Source organism: Dendropsophus ebraccatus, chromosome 14 (genome assembly GCF_027789765.1).
Source record: "Dendropsophus ebraccatus isolate aDenEbr1 chromosome 14, aDenEbr1.pat, whole genome shotgun sequence".
In the NCBI taxonomy this organism is placed as follows: Eukaryota; Metazoa; Chordata; class Amphibia; order Anura; family Hylidae; genus Dendropsophus; species Dendropsophus ebraccatus.
In genome coordinates, this window is record NC_091467.1 from 62,665,713 (window position 1) to 62,683,395 (window position 17,683).

At 45.7% G+C, this 17,683-nt stretch overlaps 1 protein-coding gene across 1 annotated transcript; it reads right to left on the reverse strand.

Annotated features, from left to right (window-relative positions):
- Nucleotides 1–6,687: 6,687 nt before the first annotated feature.
- LOC138771895 (uncharacterized) lies at nt 6,688–17,235 on the reverse strand. The gene is made up of 3 exons (XM_069951897.1): nt 15,355–17,235; nt 15,118–15,125; nt 6,688–9,344 (listed from the first exon to the last, which is right to left on the reverse strand). Exons 1-3 carry the CDS (start codon nt 16,883–16,885, stop codon nt 7,740–7,742), a joined length of 3,144 nt encoding a protein of 1,047 aa, XP_069807998.1. The 5' UTR covers nt 16,886–17,235; the 3' UTR covers nt 6,688–7,739.
- Between the last annotated feature and the right edge of the window lie 448 nt (nt 17,236–17,683).

The following is a 17,683-nucleotide window of genomic DNA, read 5'->3' on the forward strand; positions in this document are numbered from 1 at the left end:
GTAAGGATCATATGGGGCAGTTGATGGGCAGTGCCTGGTTACCTCCAGACATTAGAATGGAGGCCACAAAGTTCCATCATGGTTTCCTCAGAGCAAAGAATCTCATTCTTTAAAGTTTGAGAGCCCTTTAGTTGCTACTATGTAACAATCAAGCATCTTAGGGTGTGTTTACACAGAAAGATTTATCTGACAGATTTTGGAAGCCAAAGCCAGGAATGGAATTGAAAAGAGGATAGATCCCAGTCTTTTCTTTATGACCTGATCCCTGTTTATAATCTGTTCCTGGTTTTGGCTTTAAGGGTACAAACCCACTTGACGTATTTGCTGCGTGAATCAGTCTTAAGAATAAGCAGGCAAAACGCAGGTTGGCTTTATACAATTGTTCTGCGTTAAAATACGCAATTGCGTATTTTTGAAGCGTGAAGCTACATGCGTTTTTCGCACAGGTTGTTAACAACTGATGCTTTGCTAACAACAAGCTTCACGCTTCAAAAATACGCCATTGCGTATTTTAACGCAGAACAATTGTATAAAGCCAACCTGCGTTTTGCCTGCTTATTTTTAAGACTGATTCACGCAAATACGTCAAGTGGGTTTGTACCCTACGGGTACAAACACACGCAGCAGATTTGATACTGTGTTCAGTTATTTAGATCTAATCTGCTGCGTATCTACTGCGTATCGCAGCAGTAAATACGGAGCGTATATGCCGTGTGTGTTTGTACCCTTAAGATCTGTCAGATAAATCTCTCTGTGTAAGGGTATATTCACACGAACGGGCTAGCAGCGAGATTCTCGCTGCGAGCCCGGCAGGTCCTGGCAGTTACCATACACTACATACTTGCTGCGGTCTAAACGACCGCAGCGAGTATGTAATTATACCGCCCTTAACCCCTTCTGCTCCCGCCCGGCTCCCCCGCTGTAAGCATACTTTACCTGTCCTTGCTGCACGGATCCGGCGTCCTGCTCTCCCGCCCGGCCAATCAGTGGCTGCGGCTGGGCAACACACTCGTTTAGACCGCAGCAAGTATGTAGTGTATGGGAACTGCCAGGACCTGCCGGGCTCGCAGCGAGAATCTCGCTGCGAGCCCGTTCGTGTGAATATACCCTAAACCCACCACTACTTCCTTCTGACCCTCTGGAAGGTTCTGCCATCTGCACACACAATCAGGTGTTTGCTGTTAACGCTAGGAAAGTGTTCAGCTCGTAATCAGCTCTTGACAAATTCAGCGCTGAATACTCGAGAAATTCAGCGAGTATTTGGCGAGTAAACTAGACTATACCAGAATATATACTAGAATCCTCCTCCCCCCTTTTTTCCCCTTTTCCGCGCTGATTCAGCGCGTAATTTCTGCTTGTATTACGCTTGTATTCCGCGCTGAATACGCTCGTATTCCGCGCTGAAACAGAAAATCAGAGCCCCATTGGTTTGTATAGGCTTCCGCTAGCGGAAGAATGAACATGTTCATTCTTCTGGCGGAAAGCGGATTAGTTCAGTGCGGAAATTCCACCGTGTGAACTGCAGAGCAGAATTTCCATTCAACCAGGGCCGGGACAAAGGGTAGCCAAGGTAGGCGATGGCCTAGGGCGCCATCTAGTGGTAATATACAGGGGGCGCAATTGTGGTCTCTGAATTTTTTTTTTAACTACTGGCTACTGTATTCTGTCTCCTGGTGGCTGCCGAGCGCTGCCCCTGCGCGCTCACATTCCACCAGCGCCCTCATATCCCCCTCACCTGCAGCAGCATCAGCTCGGAAGCTGCTGTGGGGCTCACATGCCAATGGGCAGGCCGGGATCTGGCCGCCAGCAGCGCCCTCTGCAGGACACAAGATCTAATCCCCACACACACACACACCTCACATGTGCGGGGGGAGCAGGCTCTAGTCCCGCGGCGGCAGTCATAGCCGCTCCTCCTCCTGACTACTACTCCGGATCCTTCAGACTCCAGGAGAAGGAAGACGCTGGGGAGGAAGGTGAATATGCTGCTGGGCCTCCTCACCACTTACTGCCTGGCTGCACTGACAGGCTGCCTAACCCTGCCATCTGGGGTCCTGCTCCCTCCACATCACATGTTTCCTGCTCTGCTCTCATACACAGACAGACAGGCACACAGAGGAGGTGGGGGGAGGGGCGGAAGAACCCGGTGCCGGCTCCAGGAAGGAGATGGAAGCAGGAGGAGGCAAGGAGCTGCTGAAAGTAAAGTTTCCTCATGATAAGTGTGTGTGTGTGTGTGTGTGTGTGTGTGTGTGTGTGTGTGTGTGTGTGTGTGTTTGAGCTGTGTGTGTGTGTGTGTGTGAACTGTGTGTTTGAGCTGTGTGTGTGTGTGTGTGAACTGTGTGTTTGAGCTGTGTGTGTGTGTGAGCTGTGTGTGTGTGTGAACTGTGTGTTTGAGCTGTGTGTGTGAACTGTGTGTGTGAGCTGTAAGTGTGTGTGTGAGCTGTGTGTGTGAACTGTGTGTGTGTGTGAGCTGTGTGTGTGAACTGTGTGTGTGAGCTGTAAGTGTGTGTGTGAGCTGTGTGTGTGAACTGTGTGTGTGTGTGTGAGCTGTGTGTGTGAACTGTGTGTGTGTGTGTGTGTGTGTGTGAGAGAGCTGTGTGTGTGAACTGTGTGTTTGAGCTGTGTGTGTGTGTGTGTGAACTGTGTGTGTGAGATGTGTGAGCTGTGTGTGTGTGTGAGCTGTGTGTGTGAACTGTGTGTGTGTGTGTTTGTGTGTGTGTGAGCTGTGTGTGTTTGTGTATGTGAGCTGTGTGTGTGAACTGTGTGTGTGTGTGAGCTGTGTGTGTGAACTGTGTGTGAGCTGTGTGTCTGTGTGAGCTGTGTGTGAACTGTGTGTGTGTGTGTGAACTGTGTGTGAGTTGTGTGTGTGTGTGTGTGTGAGCTGTGTGTGTGAACTGTGTGTGTGTGTGTGTGTGTGTGTGTGAGCTGTGTGTGAACTGTGTGTGAGCTGTGTGTGTGTGTGAGCTGTGTGTGTGAACTGTGTGTGAGCTGTGTGTGTGTGTGTGTGTGAGAGCTGTGTGTGAACTGTGTGTGAGCTGTGTGTGTGAACTGTGTGTGAGCTGTGTGTGAGCTGTGTGTGTGCCTGTCAGTCTGTGTATGAGAATTGTGGATGTAAATATGACTACTACAACCACCATCATCTCCCTGGTAGCTGAAGTGTGTTACATGACTACAATCCCCATCATCCCCCTGATAGCTGAAGTGTGTTGCATGACTACAATCCCCATCATCCCCCTGATAGCTGAAGTGTGTATTACATTACTACAATCCCCATCATCCGCTTATAGCTGGTGTTCCATGACTACAACCCCCATCATGTCCCTAATAGTTGGTGTGTGTGTTTCATGACTACAATCCCCATCATCCCCCTGATAGCAGTTTGTGTTACATGACTACAATCGTCATCATCCCATTGATAGCTGAAGTGTTACATGACTACAATCCCCATCGTCCCCCTGATATCTGAAGTGTTGCATGACTACAATCCCAATTATCCCCCTGATAGCTGAAGTGTTATTGTCCATACTACAAAATGATCACCTTCCTGATCACGCACGGTAAACAGAGCAAGCGCAGAAACCCAACAAATTCAGTACCACACAAAAACGTTGGAGGAGGCAGTGGTACAGTACATGAGGGGGAAGCCGTGGTGTGTGTGTGAAGTGGGTTTATTCTAAATAGGAATGCTGCAATGTGTGTGTGTGTGTGTGTGTGTGAAGTGGGTTTATTCTAAATGGGAATGCTGTACTGTGTGTGTGTGTGTGTGTGTGTGTGTGTGTGTATGTGTGTGTGTGTGTATTCTATATTTCTATATAGGAATGCTACACATCAAGTGGGACTATTCTACATGGGGATGCTACACATCAGGGAGGCCTATTCTATATGGTGATGCTTCACGGAGGGGGGGCGGGGGCATATATTATATGGGGATGCTGCACAGCAGGAGGGGTTATTCTATATGTGGAAGCTGCACGGGGGGCCCACATACTATGGAGACTGCTGCACAGGGAGCCTCTATATCATATGGAGACTGCTGCACAGGGGGCCTATAGTATACAGGTGCACAGAAGGGGTCCATATTTTATACAGGCACAGAGGGGGTCTAATACTATGCGGGGGTAGAGAAGAGGACTATACTACATAGGAGTACAGAGGGGACTATATTACTATATATGTGTTGGAGCAAGGATCCTAAAGTGTCTCTCTGGCAGATTCTGCAAAGAGGAATCGTGGCTCAGGGTGAGTGGAAAAGAAAAAGAATAATGAACAACTGTGATCAGAGAAGATGTCAACTGTGAGTCACTATTCCAAACACTAACTGGAATGAACAACAAAACCTGTATACACATAAGCATACATATGTACACTATATAAATAACGTCAGTGCAGAGATCTCTCCCATCACCCACTTATAGCAACCCAGAGGGTCTGTGCCCCGGATGTTTTAGGACCCTAGCAGCAGAAGGTATGCTGAGAGTTGTAATGCACAAAGAGGTATGCTGGGATTTGTTGTGTCGGGAGGTTGCTGCTGCACAACTACAACTCCCAGCATACCTTCTTGTGCACAAATAGGTATGCTGGAGGTTGTAGTGCACAAGAAGGTATGTTGGGAGTTGTAGGGCGCTGTATTAAGTATCGAAATGGTATTGAGTATCAAAAGTTATGAAGCACTTTATTGATGTCGAAAATACCTCTTATTGTTTGCACTAGCTACAGGGGAAAAAACTATTTACATTAATTTATGATCATGCCATACTAAGTGTGTTTAAAAATGTGTATACATGTCTTTTTTATGCAGATACAGTATATACGTTTTTTTTTTTGTCTTTTTTCAGGGGGGGGGGGGGGCGCCATTTGCCTTCTCTGCCTAGGGCACCAAAACTCCTTGTCCCGGCCCTGCATTCAACACAATGGAAATTAGCTCTGCACCTATTTTAACGGCTGAAATTTCAGCGCAGAAATTCAGCTGCTTTTGCTCTGTGTGAACGAGCCCTTATACAGACAGGGGCAGAGCCTTTCCAGATCTCCAATCAGCTGAATTTACCACCAGTGACTCCAGATTTTCACCACCCTGTCCACACATCTTATTATGGGGTATTGAGGGCAGAATGATGGAAATAAGGAGCAAAGTAACAATATAAAAAAGTCACCGTGGCTGGACATTTCCTTACTGCACTGTATACAGCACTATAGCGCCCCCCTCAGAAAGTAGAAGAAACCCCCCAGGCTCTAGTGCATTCTGGGTTGGCTGAGGGGTCTTCACCTTCTGTTGGTCAGAAGAGTCAGTGAGAGAAAACATCATGGAGATTTAGACTGGGTTTACACTACGTATATTTCAGTCAGTATTGTGGTCCTCATATTGCAACCAAAACCAGGAGTGGATTAAAAACACAGAAAGGATCTGTTCACACAATGTTGAAATTGAGTGGATGGCCGCCATATAATGGCAAATATTTGCTGTTATTTTAAAACAACGGCTGTTATATTGAAATAATGGCCGTTATTTACTGTTATATGGCGGCCATCCACTCAATTTCACCATTGTGTGAACAGATCCTTTCTGTGTTTTTAATCCACTCCTGGTTTTGGTTGCAATATGAGGACCACAATACTGACTGAAATATACGTAGTGTGAACCCAGCCTTATAATGTTATTTCATACCATGCAGCAGGAAAATCACAGTGCAGGAAAAACCGTAAAGGACTGGAGCACTTGGATTGTACAATTAAAGGAGAAGTCCGGCAAAAATTTTTATTAAAGTATTGTATTTCCTCCCAAAAGTTATACAAATCACCAATAAACACTTATTACGGGAAATGCTTATAAAGTGATTTTTCCACTGAACTTACTACTGCATCACGGCTTCACTTTCTGGATAACATGGTGATGTCACTTCCTGGATAACATGGTGATGTCACTTCCTGGATAACATGGTGATGTCACGACCCGACTCCCAGAGCTGTGCGGGCTGTGGCTGCTGGAAAGGATGATGGCAGGGGGACACTGAGGGACACAGGGCACTGGAGGGACACTGAGCATCCCCCTGCCATCAACCTCTTCAGCAGCCACAGGCCACACAGCTCTGGGAGTCGGGGCGTGACATCACCATATTATCCAGGAAGTGACATCACCATGTTATCCAGGAAGTGACATCACCATATTATCCAGGAAGTGAAGCCTTGATACAGTAGTAAGTGCAGGGAAAAAAGCACTTTATAAGCATTTCCCGTAAAAAGTGTATATTGGTTACTTGTATAACTTTTGGGGGGCAATACAACACTTTGATAAAATTTTTGCTGCACTTCTCCTTTAAGTTGAGCGACCCTTTAAGCACTGCTGTGACTCAAAGGGGATCACTACAGCCGGACCCTCACTGACTGATCGTATGTCCTGTGTGCCATGACTTCTAGTGGTGAGACATAAATGCAATATATGTTGTAATTCAATTCTCCAGCAGCACAGAGCATTTTAGGAGAGGAGTGCGCGGATGTTAGTTAGAAGAAGGCATTGTGTGATAGGGTCAGTCATGGTGAGGGGAAGGATTGGAGACATGTAGTCACAGTGGTCCCTAAGCAGCACAGAGTATTTCAGGATATGGTTTTATAATACCGCTGTTTAGTCATCTGTGCACAAATAAAACAGGAAAAGACAAGATTCTGGATCATTTATATCATGACTTTACTCTCAAAAAATTTATGATCAGTTTATTGAGACATCATGTCGCATTGTGTACTGAAGCAGCAACAATATGCGGAGAAAAAGCTGATGAGCGGTCGTCATGTGGCCTGTATAGATGGTCAACATGCCAGGTTCTGGCTGTCTGGGAACATCAGGTGTCACATCTACAGCTAGTGACTATTGTCACAAGATGTCCAGGATAAGAGACCTGTGGTTGCTTTCTGGTACTGGTACTGCAGCTTAGCCCCATCCACTTCAGTGAAGCTGAGCTGTAATGCTATATACAACCTGTGGATAGGTGTAACGCTTTTATAGAAGGCGGCCACAATTCTCCAATGCTGTCGAAACCTGATAATCCTGCAGCGTATCGTCTACAGTGAACAGTGACATAAAATACACGAAGAACAGAAAAAGCAACAAAATCCTGAAGTGCAGCCCAAACGTGAGCAATACTAAGGTCATGTCACTCATATTACCCAATGACAACATTCACGTGGTGGAGAATATGGGCAAAACAGCAGAAGAGCATAAATCACTATACAACCAAGCAGATGAAATATTTACTGACATTTGGGTAATACGTATCATGGAGGACGGGTATGGAGTCCTCTAGGCCGTACACATACAACATCTAGTGGAACCGACCAATTCTCTCCTATATGTATACAGAAGGCCTTGGTACTTATGTGTTATGTGGTGGTGGCACTAAGTGGCAGGATCAATCCTTCCCCTATATCTATAAGAACTCATTATTTATGTGTTAGGTTATCTGTGGTGGCACCATGTGGTAGGATCAATTCATCCTCTCCTATCTAGAAATATAAGGCCTTATTATATATGTGTTAAGTTATCTGGTGGTGGCACTATGTGGTGGGTGGGATCACTCAATCCCCTCCTATATAGATCCAGAAGGTCTTATTATATATGTGTTTGGTTATCTGGTGGTGGTACCACATGGTGGGATAAATAACTATTCTTACAATTCTTTATACAACCACTCACACAACATAAATAGGATAGAAAGGACTATTGGTTCATGGTCAGGAGACCCCCACTAAATTCTCTAGCTCTTAATTCTTACCCAGTCACCCCAGACATAAAACACAGCATGAAGAGGCTCGGTGAAGATGGCGGAGAAGGTGTGCAGGTGTCTTATCGGTCCCTGTAACTCATAGAAGGACAATTGGCCGGCTTCATAATCCAGATATATTCTGAAACTCTGAGAGGACACGTAGTGACATATCTGGCTGACGTCGCTGGAATGTATGGCTGAATACTCATTATTAAATTTACATAGCCCCCAGGACTTGTTGTTGTTACCGATATAGGACTGGACTCCCTTCCTGTCTATACTGGGGTAGCAGACCCCGATCATCCAGTCTCCAGACTCACTGGTCTCCACCTCCCAGTAATGTCGTCCAGATAAGAAGCTCCTGGTGCTCATTACCTGGCAGTACTGAAATCTCTCCAAAGTTTCTAGACGACACTGGTTTAGGTCAGACCATGTCACAGTTTTTAGATCCCCGGATACCATCACATAGTTACCAGCTGTGTTCAGATCGAGTAAAATATCCAAAGACTCAGAGACATAAATCCCTCTCTTGACGCCCATCATAATATCAGCTAAACCAGCATGTAAGGCGGCAGAAATTAGACCTTCGTCTAGATCTCCAGCCTCGTGGATCTTCTTGTCCTCTCTGTCCTCATCATCTCTCTCCTGCCGCTCATAAAAGTCATCTCGTATGGACCCCCTCCCTTGTAGGACAGCCACGGGGTCGCTCATATGACACAGCTCCTCCACCTCGAACATCTTCCTGGACAGCTCGTCCTTCTTCATCTCCAGCTGCTGGATCAGGTTGGAGACCGTGTGTGACACTTGCTCTTCCCAGCTTGAGATTTCGCTGAGGACTCTCTTCTCCAGATGGTCCAGCTGTTCCCGAATGTCCCTGAACATGACATTGACCTGCTTTGTCACACAGGCCGCCTTTTCTTGCACGTCAGCCTTTCGTTTTTGCAAGTTCTTGACTCGTTTCTCTGTCCTCCTTTTTTTCACAGTCAACTTTTCTAAAAAATGTATCAGCCGGTCCCTCTTCTTCTCGAAAGCAGCATTGATGGGCTCCACAAAGTGTCCTTTATGTTCTCCAAAAGCGATGCAAGATACGCAGATGCACACAGAGTCTTTGGAGCAGTAGTATTCAAGGATCTTTTTGTGTGTGGAACATTTTCTCTTTCCAAAAGAAGTGGTGGGCTCTGATAAGACGTGTTCTGGGGACTTGCTGTGGACCCTGAGGTGACTGTCACATAGAGAAGCTTCACATAGGAGACAGGATTTCACAGCAGGCACTGGAGAATGGATGCAGTAAGTGCAGAATATCCCGGGGGCTTCGTGGCCCTCCTGGGACATGGATGCACACTCTGTGGGGTGGCACAGGCCGATGCTCCTCTGCAATGTTGGTCTCTCGTGAAATCGTTTCCTGCATTCAGGACAGGTGTAAACTCCAGATTCCTCCTGGGTATTCAGCTCCTGATCAATGCACCCGTGGCAGAAGCTGTGCCCACACCTCAGGGTGACAGGATCTGTGTAAATGCCCAGGCAGATGGAGCAATTCTGCCCGTACTTGAAGTCAGCAGATGCCATAATTGCAATCAGGAAGTGTCTCTGTATTTGCTAAATCCACTTATAATAGCCGGGATTTCTCCAGTCCCTGGGAAAAGTCCAGAGTTTTCCTGTGTCGTAACTTTTTCGCTGAATTAGATGGCTTTGGACTGATGTGGCATGTTTTCCCCCGCGGTTATGCCCTGAATGCACAGACGTCCCTTTTTTTTTTCCTGTGTCTTTCTCTGTGAGAACGGAACACCAGACCGTCAGCTGTGTTGAAAATTACGCGGTTGCCAGCAGAGTTCGCCATCTTGTGGAGAAAGAGCAGAAGACAGCAGAATTTGTTAGTTTAATAGATAGATGGAAGAGGGATGTAAGGAGTGTACAGGATGTGCCAGGAAGGGGTTTAGGGATTTGCCCCCAGAAGGCCCAAAATTGTTCATTGCTTTATTGTTAATGCCACATACCCGTCACGCTGTATACTGATGATATTGTGGTATACAATTAGTATTAGTCATTGATTCTCGTTGCACACTGTAGGAGGAGGAGGAGGAGTGCCAGAGCTGCTGGTTAGAATGGTTGCACAGTGGTCTTTTTGTGAGATTTTGGTGATGGCGGCCATTCTGACATCAACAAACAAGGACGGGAACGTCGCAACCAGTATGTGACCTGTTCTCCATCAATCACACCTAGGCTTTATAGCAACCATAAAGCTTCAGGAGGAGCTATAGGAGAGCTATAACCAAGTTTATTGTATCTGTTCTGAGAAGAAAGAGGAAAATCAAGTTTATGTTTTAACCTACTGACTAACTGACCCCGCACCAGGGAAGAGGAAATCTTTATAATTATAAACTTTATAGACCAAGCTGCAGACTTTATATTGTGTGAAATTCTAAGTATGCAACAAGAAGATGGCGCCTAAAGAGTATCATAAAGTGACAAACTTCTAGGTTATCACATTGGCCTCCTGCCAATCTGAATGACTTGCTAAAAATCTACATGTTAGTACCTTGATGTTAAAATAAGGTACGTGTGTGATCATGGTGGCAAGTAGCCAATTATATAAAGTATGGAGACCAGTGGTTGTGCTCATGGTGGTAACTAGCCTATTATATAAATTGTGGTGACCAGTGGGTGTGCTCATGGTGGTAACTAGCCTATTATATAAATTGTGGAGACCAGTGGTCGTGCTCATGGTGGTATCTAGCCTATTATATAAAGTATGGAGACCAGTGGGTGTGCTCATGGTGGTATCTAGCCTATTATATAAAGTTTGGATACCAGTGGGTGTGCTCATGGTGGTAACTAGCCTATTATATAAAGTGTGTAGACCAGTGGGTGTGCTCATGGTGGTAACTAGCCTATTATATAAAGTATGGAGACCAGTGGGTGTGCTCAGCTCATGGTGGTAACTAGCCTATTATATAAAGTGTGTAGACCAGTGGGTGTGCTCATGGTGGTAACTAGCCTATTATATAAAGTGTGTAGACCAGTGGGTGTGCTCATGGTGGTAACTAGCCTATTATATAAAGTATGGAGACCAGTGGGTGTGCTCATAGGGGTATGGTGGTAAGCCCACTGTGACACCCACACTGCTTGTTCTAAAGGGGGTCCACAGCACCTGTGGTAGTTGAGGAAACAAATGATGGTTTTTGTAGCCTATTATACGTGCTGGGTTGAAAAAGAATCCCCCACCTCGAGGGATGGGGGCTACACAGAGTATATGTTTCTCTGAAAAGGTAGCTGAGACGTAGGTTTCTGTCATTGATATTATACAATATGTAAAGGGCAGGAGGGCCACCAAACACTGTGATCATGGTGGCAAATAGAAAATTATATAAAGTATGGAGACCAGTGGTTGTGCTCATGGTGGTAACTAGCCTATTATATAAAGTATGGATACCAGTGGGTGTGCTCATGGTGGTAACTAGCCTATTATATAAAGTGTGTAGACCAGTGGGTGAGCTCATTGTGATAACTAGCCTATTATATAAAGTATGGATACCAGTGGGTGTGCTCATGGTGGTAACTAGCCTATTATATAAAGTATGGAGACCAGTGGGTGTGCTCATGGTGGTACCTAGCCTATTATATAAAGTGTGTAGACCAGTGGGTGTGCTCATGGTGGTAACTAGCCTATTATATAAAGTATGGAGACCAGTGGGTGTGCTCATGGTGGTAACTAGCCTATTATATAAAGTATGGAGACCAGTGGGTGTGCTCATGGTGGTAATTAGCCTATTATATAAAGTATGGAGACCAGTGGGTGTGCTCATGGTGGCAACTAGCCTATTATATAAATTGTGGAGACCAGTGGTCGTGCTCATGGTGGTAACTAGCCTATTATATAAAGTATGGAGACCAGTGGGTGTGCTCATAGTGGTAACTAGCCTATTATATAAAGTATGGAGACCAGTGGATGTGCTCATGGTGGTAACTGGCCTATTATATAAAGTATGGAGACCAGTGGATGTGCTCATGGTGGTAACTAGCCTATTATATAAAGTATGGAGACCAGTGGGTGTGCTCATGGTGGTAACTAGCCTATTATATAAAGTGGGGAGACCAGTGGGTGTGCTCATGGTGGTAACTAGCCTATTATATAAAGTGTGTAGACCAGTGGGTGTGCTCATAGTGGTATGGTGGTAAGCCCACCGTGACACCCACACTGCTTGTTCTAAAGGGGGTCTACAGCACCTGTGGTAGTTGAGGAAAAAAATTATGGTTTTTGTAGCCCATTATACGTGCTGGGTTGAAAAAGAATCCCCCACCCCGAGGGATGGGGGCTACACAGAGTATATGTTTCTCTGAAAAGGTAGCTGAGACGTAGGTTTCTGTCATTGATATTATACAATATGTAAAGGGCAGGAGGGCCACCAAACACTGCAGGCAAATGATAGAGAGCTGGGGAGCCTGGATGAGTCGGACCATGGACGACAGAAAGGACAGATAGATGAAGAGGACTGAAGCTCAGTGTGGTATAACTGCATAGAGACACAACACACTGTCACTGACTATATCACAGCTCCGGATCAGTTTTGGCTTGGTTATGTATATGGGAAGGATGACAAAAAAAAACCAGAGGGAACAATCAGCCATTCATACCAAAGGAAAAATTATAAGGTAAAATCCAGGGCAAAAGAAACTCTCACAGGGATATAAAGATTGGTGTAGTGATCTGGGGTGTATCTATGGGTCAAGAGAGCATCATTGATGTTAGGGATTCTGAGAATTCAGTGAGTCCGCAGGAGTAGTTAGAAGGTCTTTATTCCAAGTCTCAGAAACAACGCGTTTCAGGACACCAGACCTCTCTTTGTCTTTGTTTTGGTATCCCGAAACATGTCTTGTAATAAAGACTGTTCTAATTACTCCTGTGGACTGAATTCTCAAAATCCCTAACATTGATGATGTTCTCTCCACCCATTAATACACCACAAGGCATTGCAGCAAACTCTCATGCCCAGATTGTTGATGGTACCTGGGCACCGACGCTCCCATACAGGGCCGTATTAACAGCTGCTGCTGCCCTAGGCACTGGACCACGGGTGCCTAGTGGTAAATACGGCCCTGCTCCCATAGCGTAACTAGTTTTGTGACTAGTTCAGTCCTGAGGAACGCCCACAGGACTAGTTGAAGGTAAATTGCATATGGTGCAGGACATTTACAAACTTCATTTGTGATCTATACAGGACCCTGAAATCTCTCCAGTCCTCTACATAAAAAGTAATATACTATGTTCAGTAGCTCTGTCTGACTGTTGTATGTAAAAATTTGCTTCATCCATCTGCCTATTCCTCAGGGTTTTTTTTTTCTGGGATGACATTTTAGGGTCTTCAGAACCAATTACCAGTTCCCCATCCATCCTGCTGAAAGAGGATCGGAACGTTGTATCATGCTTGCTGTATTGGAATAAAATCCACACTTTTTTGACCATTGAATGGCTGGAGTGCTGCTACAGTTTGTTTACCCATGTGAAGGAGGACCAAAGTCGAGTATTCAGTACCGCATCCATCTCCACTTGTTTATTACTTTCCCTCACCCCCCTGGCTTTCTTTTTAATTGGTGGGACTTCTCCTTTAATTGCCAGTAGTGCTGTAGGCTCACTTCACAACCAGTGGTGTGCATTCCCACCAGCGTCCACAACACTTAGCACACTGATGCCAGTGGTACTGTGAATGAGGGCACTACCCACTGGCAGCAAACAGCAACACTCCACACAGTACTGCCTTCACACAAAGCAAGCGACACTCTTTAGGTTTCTTTTTGCTGGAAACCCTTCAAACCTCTCTATACTCTTTCTATGGCAGAGGAAGTATGTAAACTATTACACAGTCCCACCTTCATAATGCCCACGTGTGTAGGTGTTTATTCCAGCAGTTGACTATTCCTGACTAACATTTAAGCTTTAGATATGATCAAGCTATTATCTTGGTCTTGTGGTGTGCTACAGCCTGTCACTGTGATGACACGAGGATTTAGGCACCCGCACGCCCTTAAGGTCCCCACACACCTTATATTTTAGTCAGCCAAGCCCCCCACTCACTCGCGGTAGGTATGTGGGGCTTTTCCGAAGGACCACCAACAGATGAACTCCTTGTTCATGGAGAACTCTTTGGCTGCGGTTTACCCCTGTCTGCTTGGCCGTGCTGAACGTTCAGCTGTCAGTTTGGTGTATGGCCATCTTTAGACCGGTGCAGAGGTGAGGGGGTAGCACAGGTGTAGTAAATGCCCCAAGAGCTACACCCTGGTAACAGTATCCTGTCTGATGGAGGCTCAGGGGCCCTGGATGTTGGTAGGTGTGGATGGAAGCCAAGACACTTAGTTGCTAATGGTAACTTTACTGAACAAGGTAACATCTTCAGGATAAAGGTACAAAAGCTTGACATTTGTTATAGTTCTTGAGGCTGTTACAGGATGTTACTGGCAGTTGAAGAGTTAAACCATGCAGTTAGCACTACCCCCTGGTAATATCTTCAGACTCTAAACCCTGAGCTCCAGCAAAGCTATGGACAGCTCATTATACTAATTCTCTAGAATCTTCTGTAATGTTCCAAACTCTTTGGGTCCATTTACACAGAAAGATTAACTGACAGATTATCTGCCAAAGATTTGAAGCCAAAGCCAGGAATGGATGTGAAAAAATGAGAAATCTCAGGCTTTCCTTTATGACCTGATCTCTGTTTATAGTCTGCTTCTGGCTTTGGCTTCAGATCTTTGGCAGATAATCTTTCTGTGTAAACCCTTCACCAACAGTTAAGAACATAGCACAAAAATACAGCGCAATTCAATCATTATTAGAAACTGTGCAAATGTAACATTTTTGCAGATAGGCAATAACGGACTGACACGGGCCGTGCTGCAGCAAACCCAACATAACAGCAAAGGAGCTGGATACTGCAATACTATCCATAGCTGAACATTTCTGCAGCTTGTCTGTATATGGGTTATGCGCACACTACAAAATTCGGGCAGAAATTTCAAGCAGAGTCCGCACGGCGGTCTCCGCTTAAAGTTCCACCTGTCCCATAGACTTAAGCTTATTCCACCGTCCGCCCAAAGAATTGACATGTATCATCTACGTCCCATCATGGCACCAGACCAGAGGCAGCAAAGCCAGCCATAGACACAGCTGTCAGCCAAAGGAGGCGTCCATACATATTAGATGTTCTACTGGTCCTGCGAGAATCAACAGGTTCAGCCAAGTCTACTGTCTATGTGTGTGGCCGGATGTATTTTCTAGCCATATGTAGACACCCTAGGGGTATAGGGCCTAAGTATATAGCAGCTCTGCAGCGGAATTATCCCTGACGTAACATTATAGGATATATACAAAGATCTTTACCCCATATTCTATGAATACCACACAGCCATCAATGTAAGCAATGACACCATACCCGCATAGCAGTGTCCCCTGACATATAGTACCTAGATAATAGTGCAATACTAAGAAACCATACAGTGCTTAACGAATAGTGCCGTACAGTGCCCATATATTACAACAGCTCATCAGATATATGATGTTATAATCATATCGTCTACTCTGCACCGAGGGGATTGGGTATTGTGCCACCTTATTTACTGATTCTCAACCAGTTATTATGTACCATGAAAGCAGCGTGAAGGGGCTCGGTGAAGGTAGCGGAGAACGTGTACAAGTGTCTGACAGGGGAACTCAGTTCGTAAAAGGACAATCGGCCAGCAGTGTAATCCAGATAGACCCTTACACTGTTGCAGGACGTTCTGTACTGTAACTGGATGACCTTGCCATTGTGTTCTACCATGAGCCCATTGTCACACCTTTGCAGACACCATGACTGGCCTGACTGGTCTCCTCCAATGTCTGTAGTGGGGTAACACACCCCAACCCCCCAGTTCCCAGAGTCACCAGCCTCCACTTTCCAGTAATGTCTTCCTGAAGAAAAACTTCTGGTGCTTATGACCCGATTGCCCTCCAATCTTCCTGCTTTTCCAGTGGGGTCCTGATTGGGGTCGAAATGGTTCACAGTCCTCCAGTCGACTGATACCTGAAGGTGAGGAGCAGCGGTGTTCACATTCAGTAATATATCTGCAGGTTTCTGCATGTAGAACCAGGTGTTCAGTCCTTGCATGATGTCACACAGTCCTTCCTCTAATGTCTTTGAGAGCAGGCGCACGTCCAGACCACCGGCTGACCATCTACGACTTGGTTCTCCTTCTATGGTACCACACAAGCCTCCGGCACCAGACTGCGGGTCTTGTAGAACAGTAAATGGATCGGTGGTGTGACACAACTCCTCCAGGTGATGTTTACTCCTCAGTAGGTCCTCCTGCTCCCTCTCCAACTCTTCCATCTCATCAGTAAGAGATTGCAAACTCTGTTCTTTCTGTAAGGCGATGTCATTGATAAGAGTTTCCTCAAGGACTAGCAGCTGTCTCCTGACCTCTAAAAACCGGTCATGGACTCTCTTAGTCACAACATCTGCCTTTTCTTGCACTTTTCTCTTGCCCTCTTGCAGATTTTGGACTTTTCTCTTGGTCTCCTCTCCCTTTGAGTTCATTGTCTCCAGATGCTTTCTCAGCCTCTCCTTCTTCTTCTCTGAGGCCTCATTCACTGGTTCTACCTGGTGTTCCCCGTGTTCTGTGCCCAAGGAGCAGGACAGACAGATACAGGTGTCATCTACTGTGCAATAATACCCCCGGAGCCTCTGATGGATAGGACATCTTCTGTCCTCCAGGGAAGCGGTGGGGTCTAGTAATGTATGCTGCACTGACCTGTTATGGTGTTTCAGATGTCTCTCACACATGGAGATCTCACATTGCAGACAGGTTTTAATGGCAGGAACGGAAAAGTCACAGTAGTTGCAGAAGACCCAAGTGTCGCCATCTTCCACTGTGTCTTCCGCAGAGTGGAAATGCTCCGCAATGTTGCTCAGGTTTGTGTTCTTGTTCAGGGCAGGTCTGGATCGGAATCTTTTCCGGCATTGTGGACAGGTATAGACTCCTGACACCTGAGCATCCAACGCCTGGTTAATACATTCCCGGCAGAAGTTGTGGCCACATCTCAGAGTTACAGGGTCCTTAAATATCCCTAGGCATATGGTACATTTGAGTTCAGCATGTAGATCAGCCATAGTTAAAAAAATAAAGGATTGAAAGAGAAACTAAGCAGCACTTGCCACTCCTTCATGTCCGGTGCTCGCTTCCTGTGGTTTCTTGCTGTGACTTTTGCCAACCAAGAGGAGGCATCTCATCCTCCCCTTCAGAATCTTGTGAGATCCATGCCCATAGGGTTACTTGTAGACTTCTACTCTTAGATCTGGATCAAGCAGTTCCCGGACACAGTGAGATAGTCCTGACTCTTCTGGTTTCTCCTCACACATTTCTGCACAGAGTACAGCTGCTTCCTGCCCCTTGTTGACACAGCAGCTCTGGTTTACTATTAGTAACACCTTCCGGACAAGAAGATATCAGAGCACACAGGAAGTAATGGAACTGCTGCCTGCCCCCAGCCCTCCCACCACTAAGGAATCTCCCTGCGTACTTCCCCTGGCTACCCCAAAGAGCGATTAGTCACTCGCTGCCAACCATCATGGCTGCCTGCATACGTCAAACAGAGACTTGCTATAAAGCCTGTGGCTCGCTTGCTGTGGACCATATTTACCAAGTACATATCCCACCTTACAGTGTTAGTAAAGTAGAATAGAGAAGAAATCAGGCAATACCTTTTGGAGGCTAACTGAGTATATTTGATTGTAAGCTTTCGAGAGTCTAGCTCCCTTTGTCAGACATGATGTTATACAAAACTGAAAAAATCACAGACTTATATACAAACTAGACAGATCTCATCAAATGATTTTAGAAACTTTAAAAATAACAAAATGCAATATACACAGGGTCTGCTATTTACAACCGGTCAATAAACTAAAGCT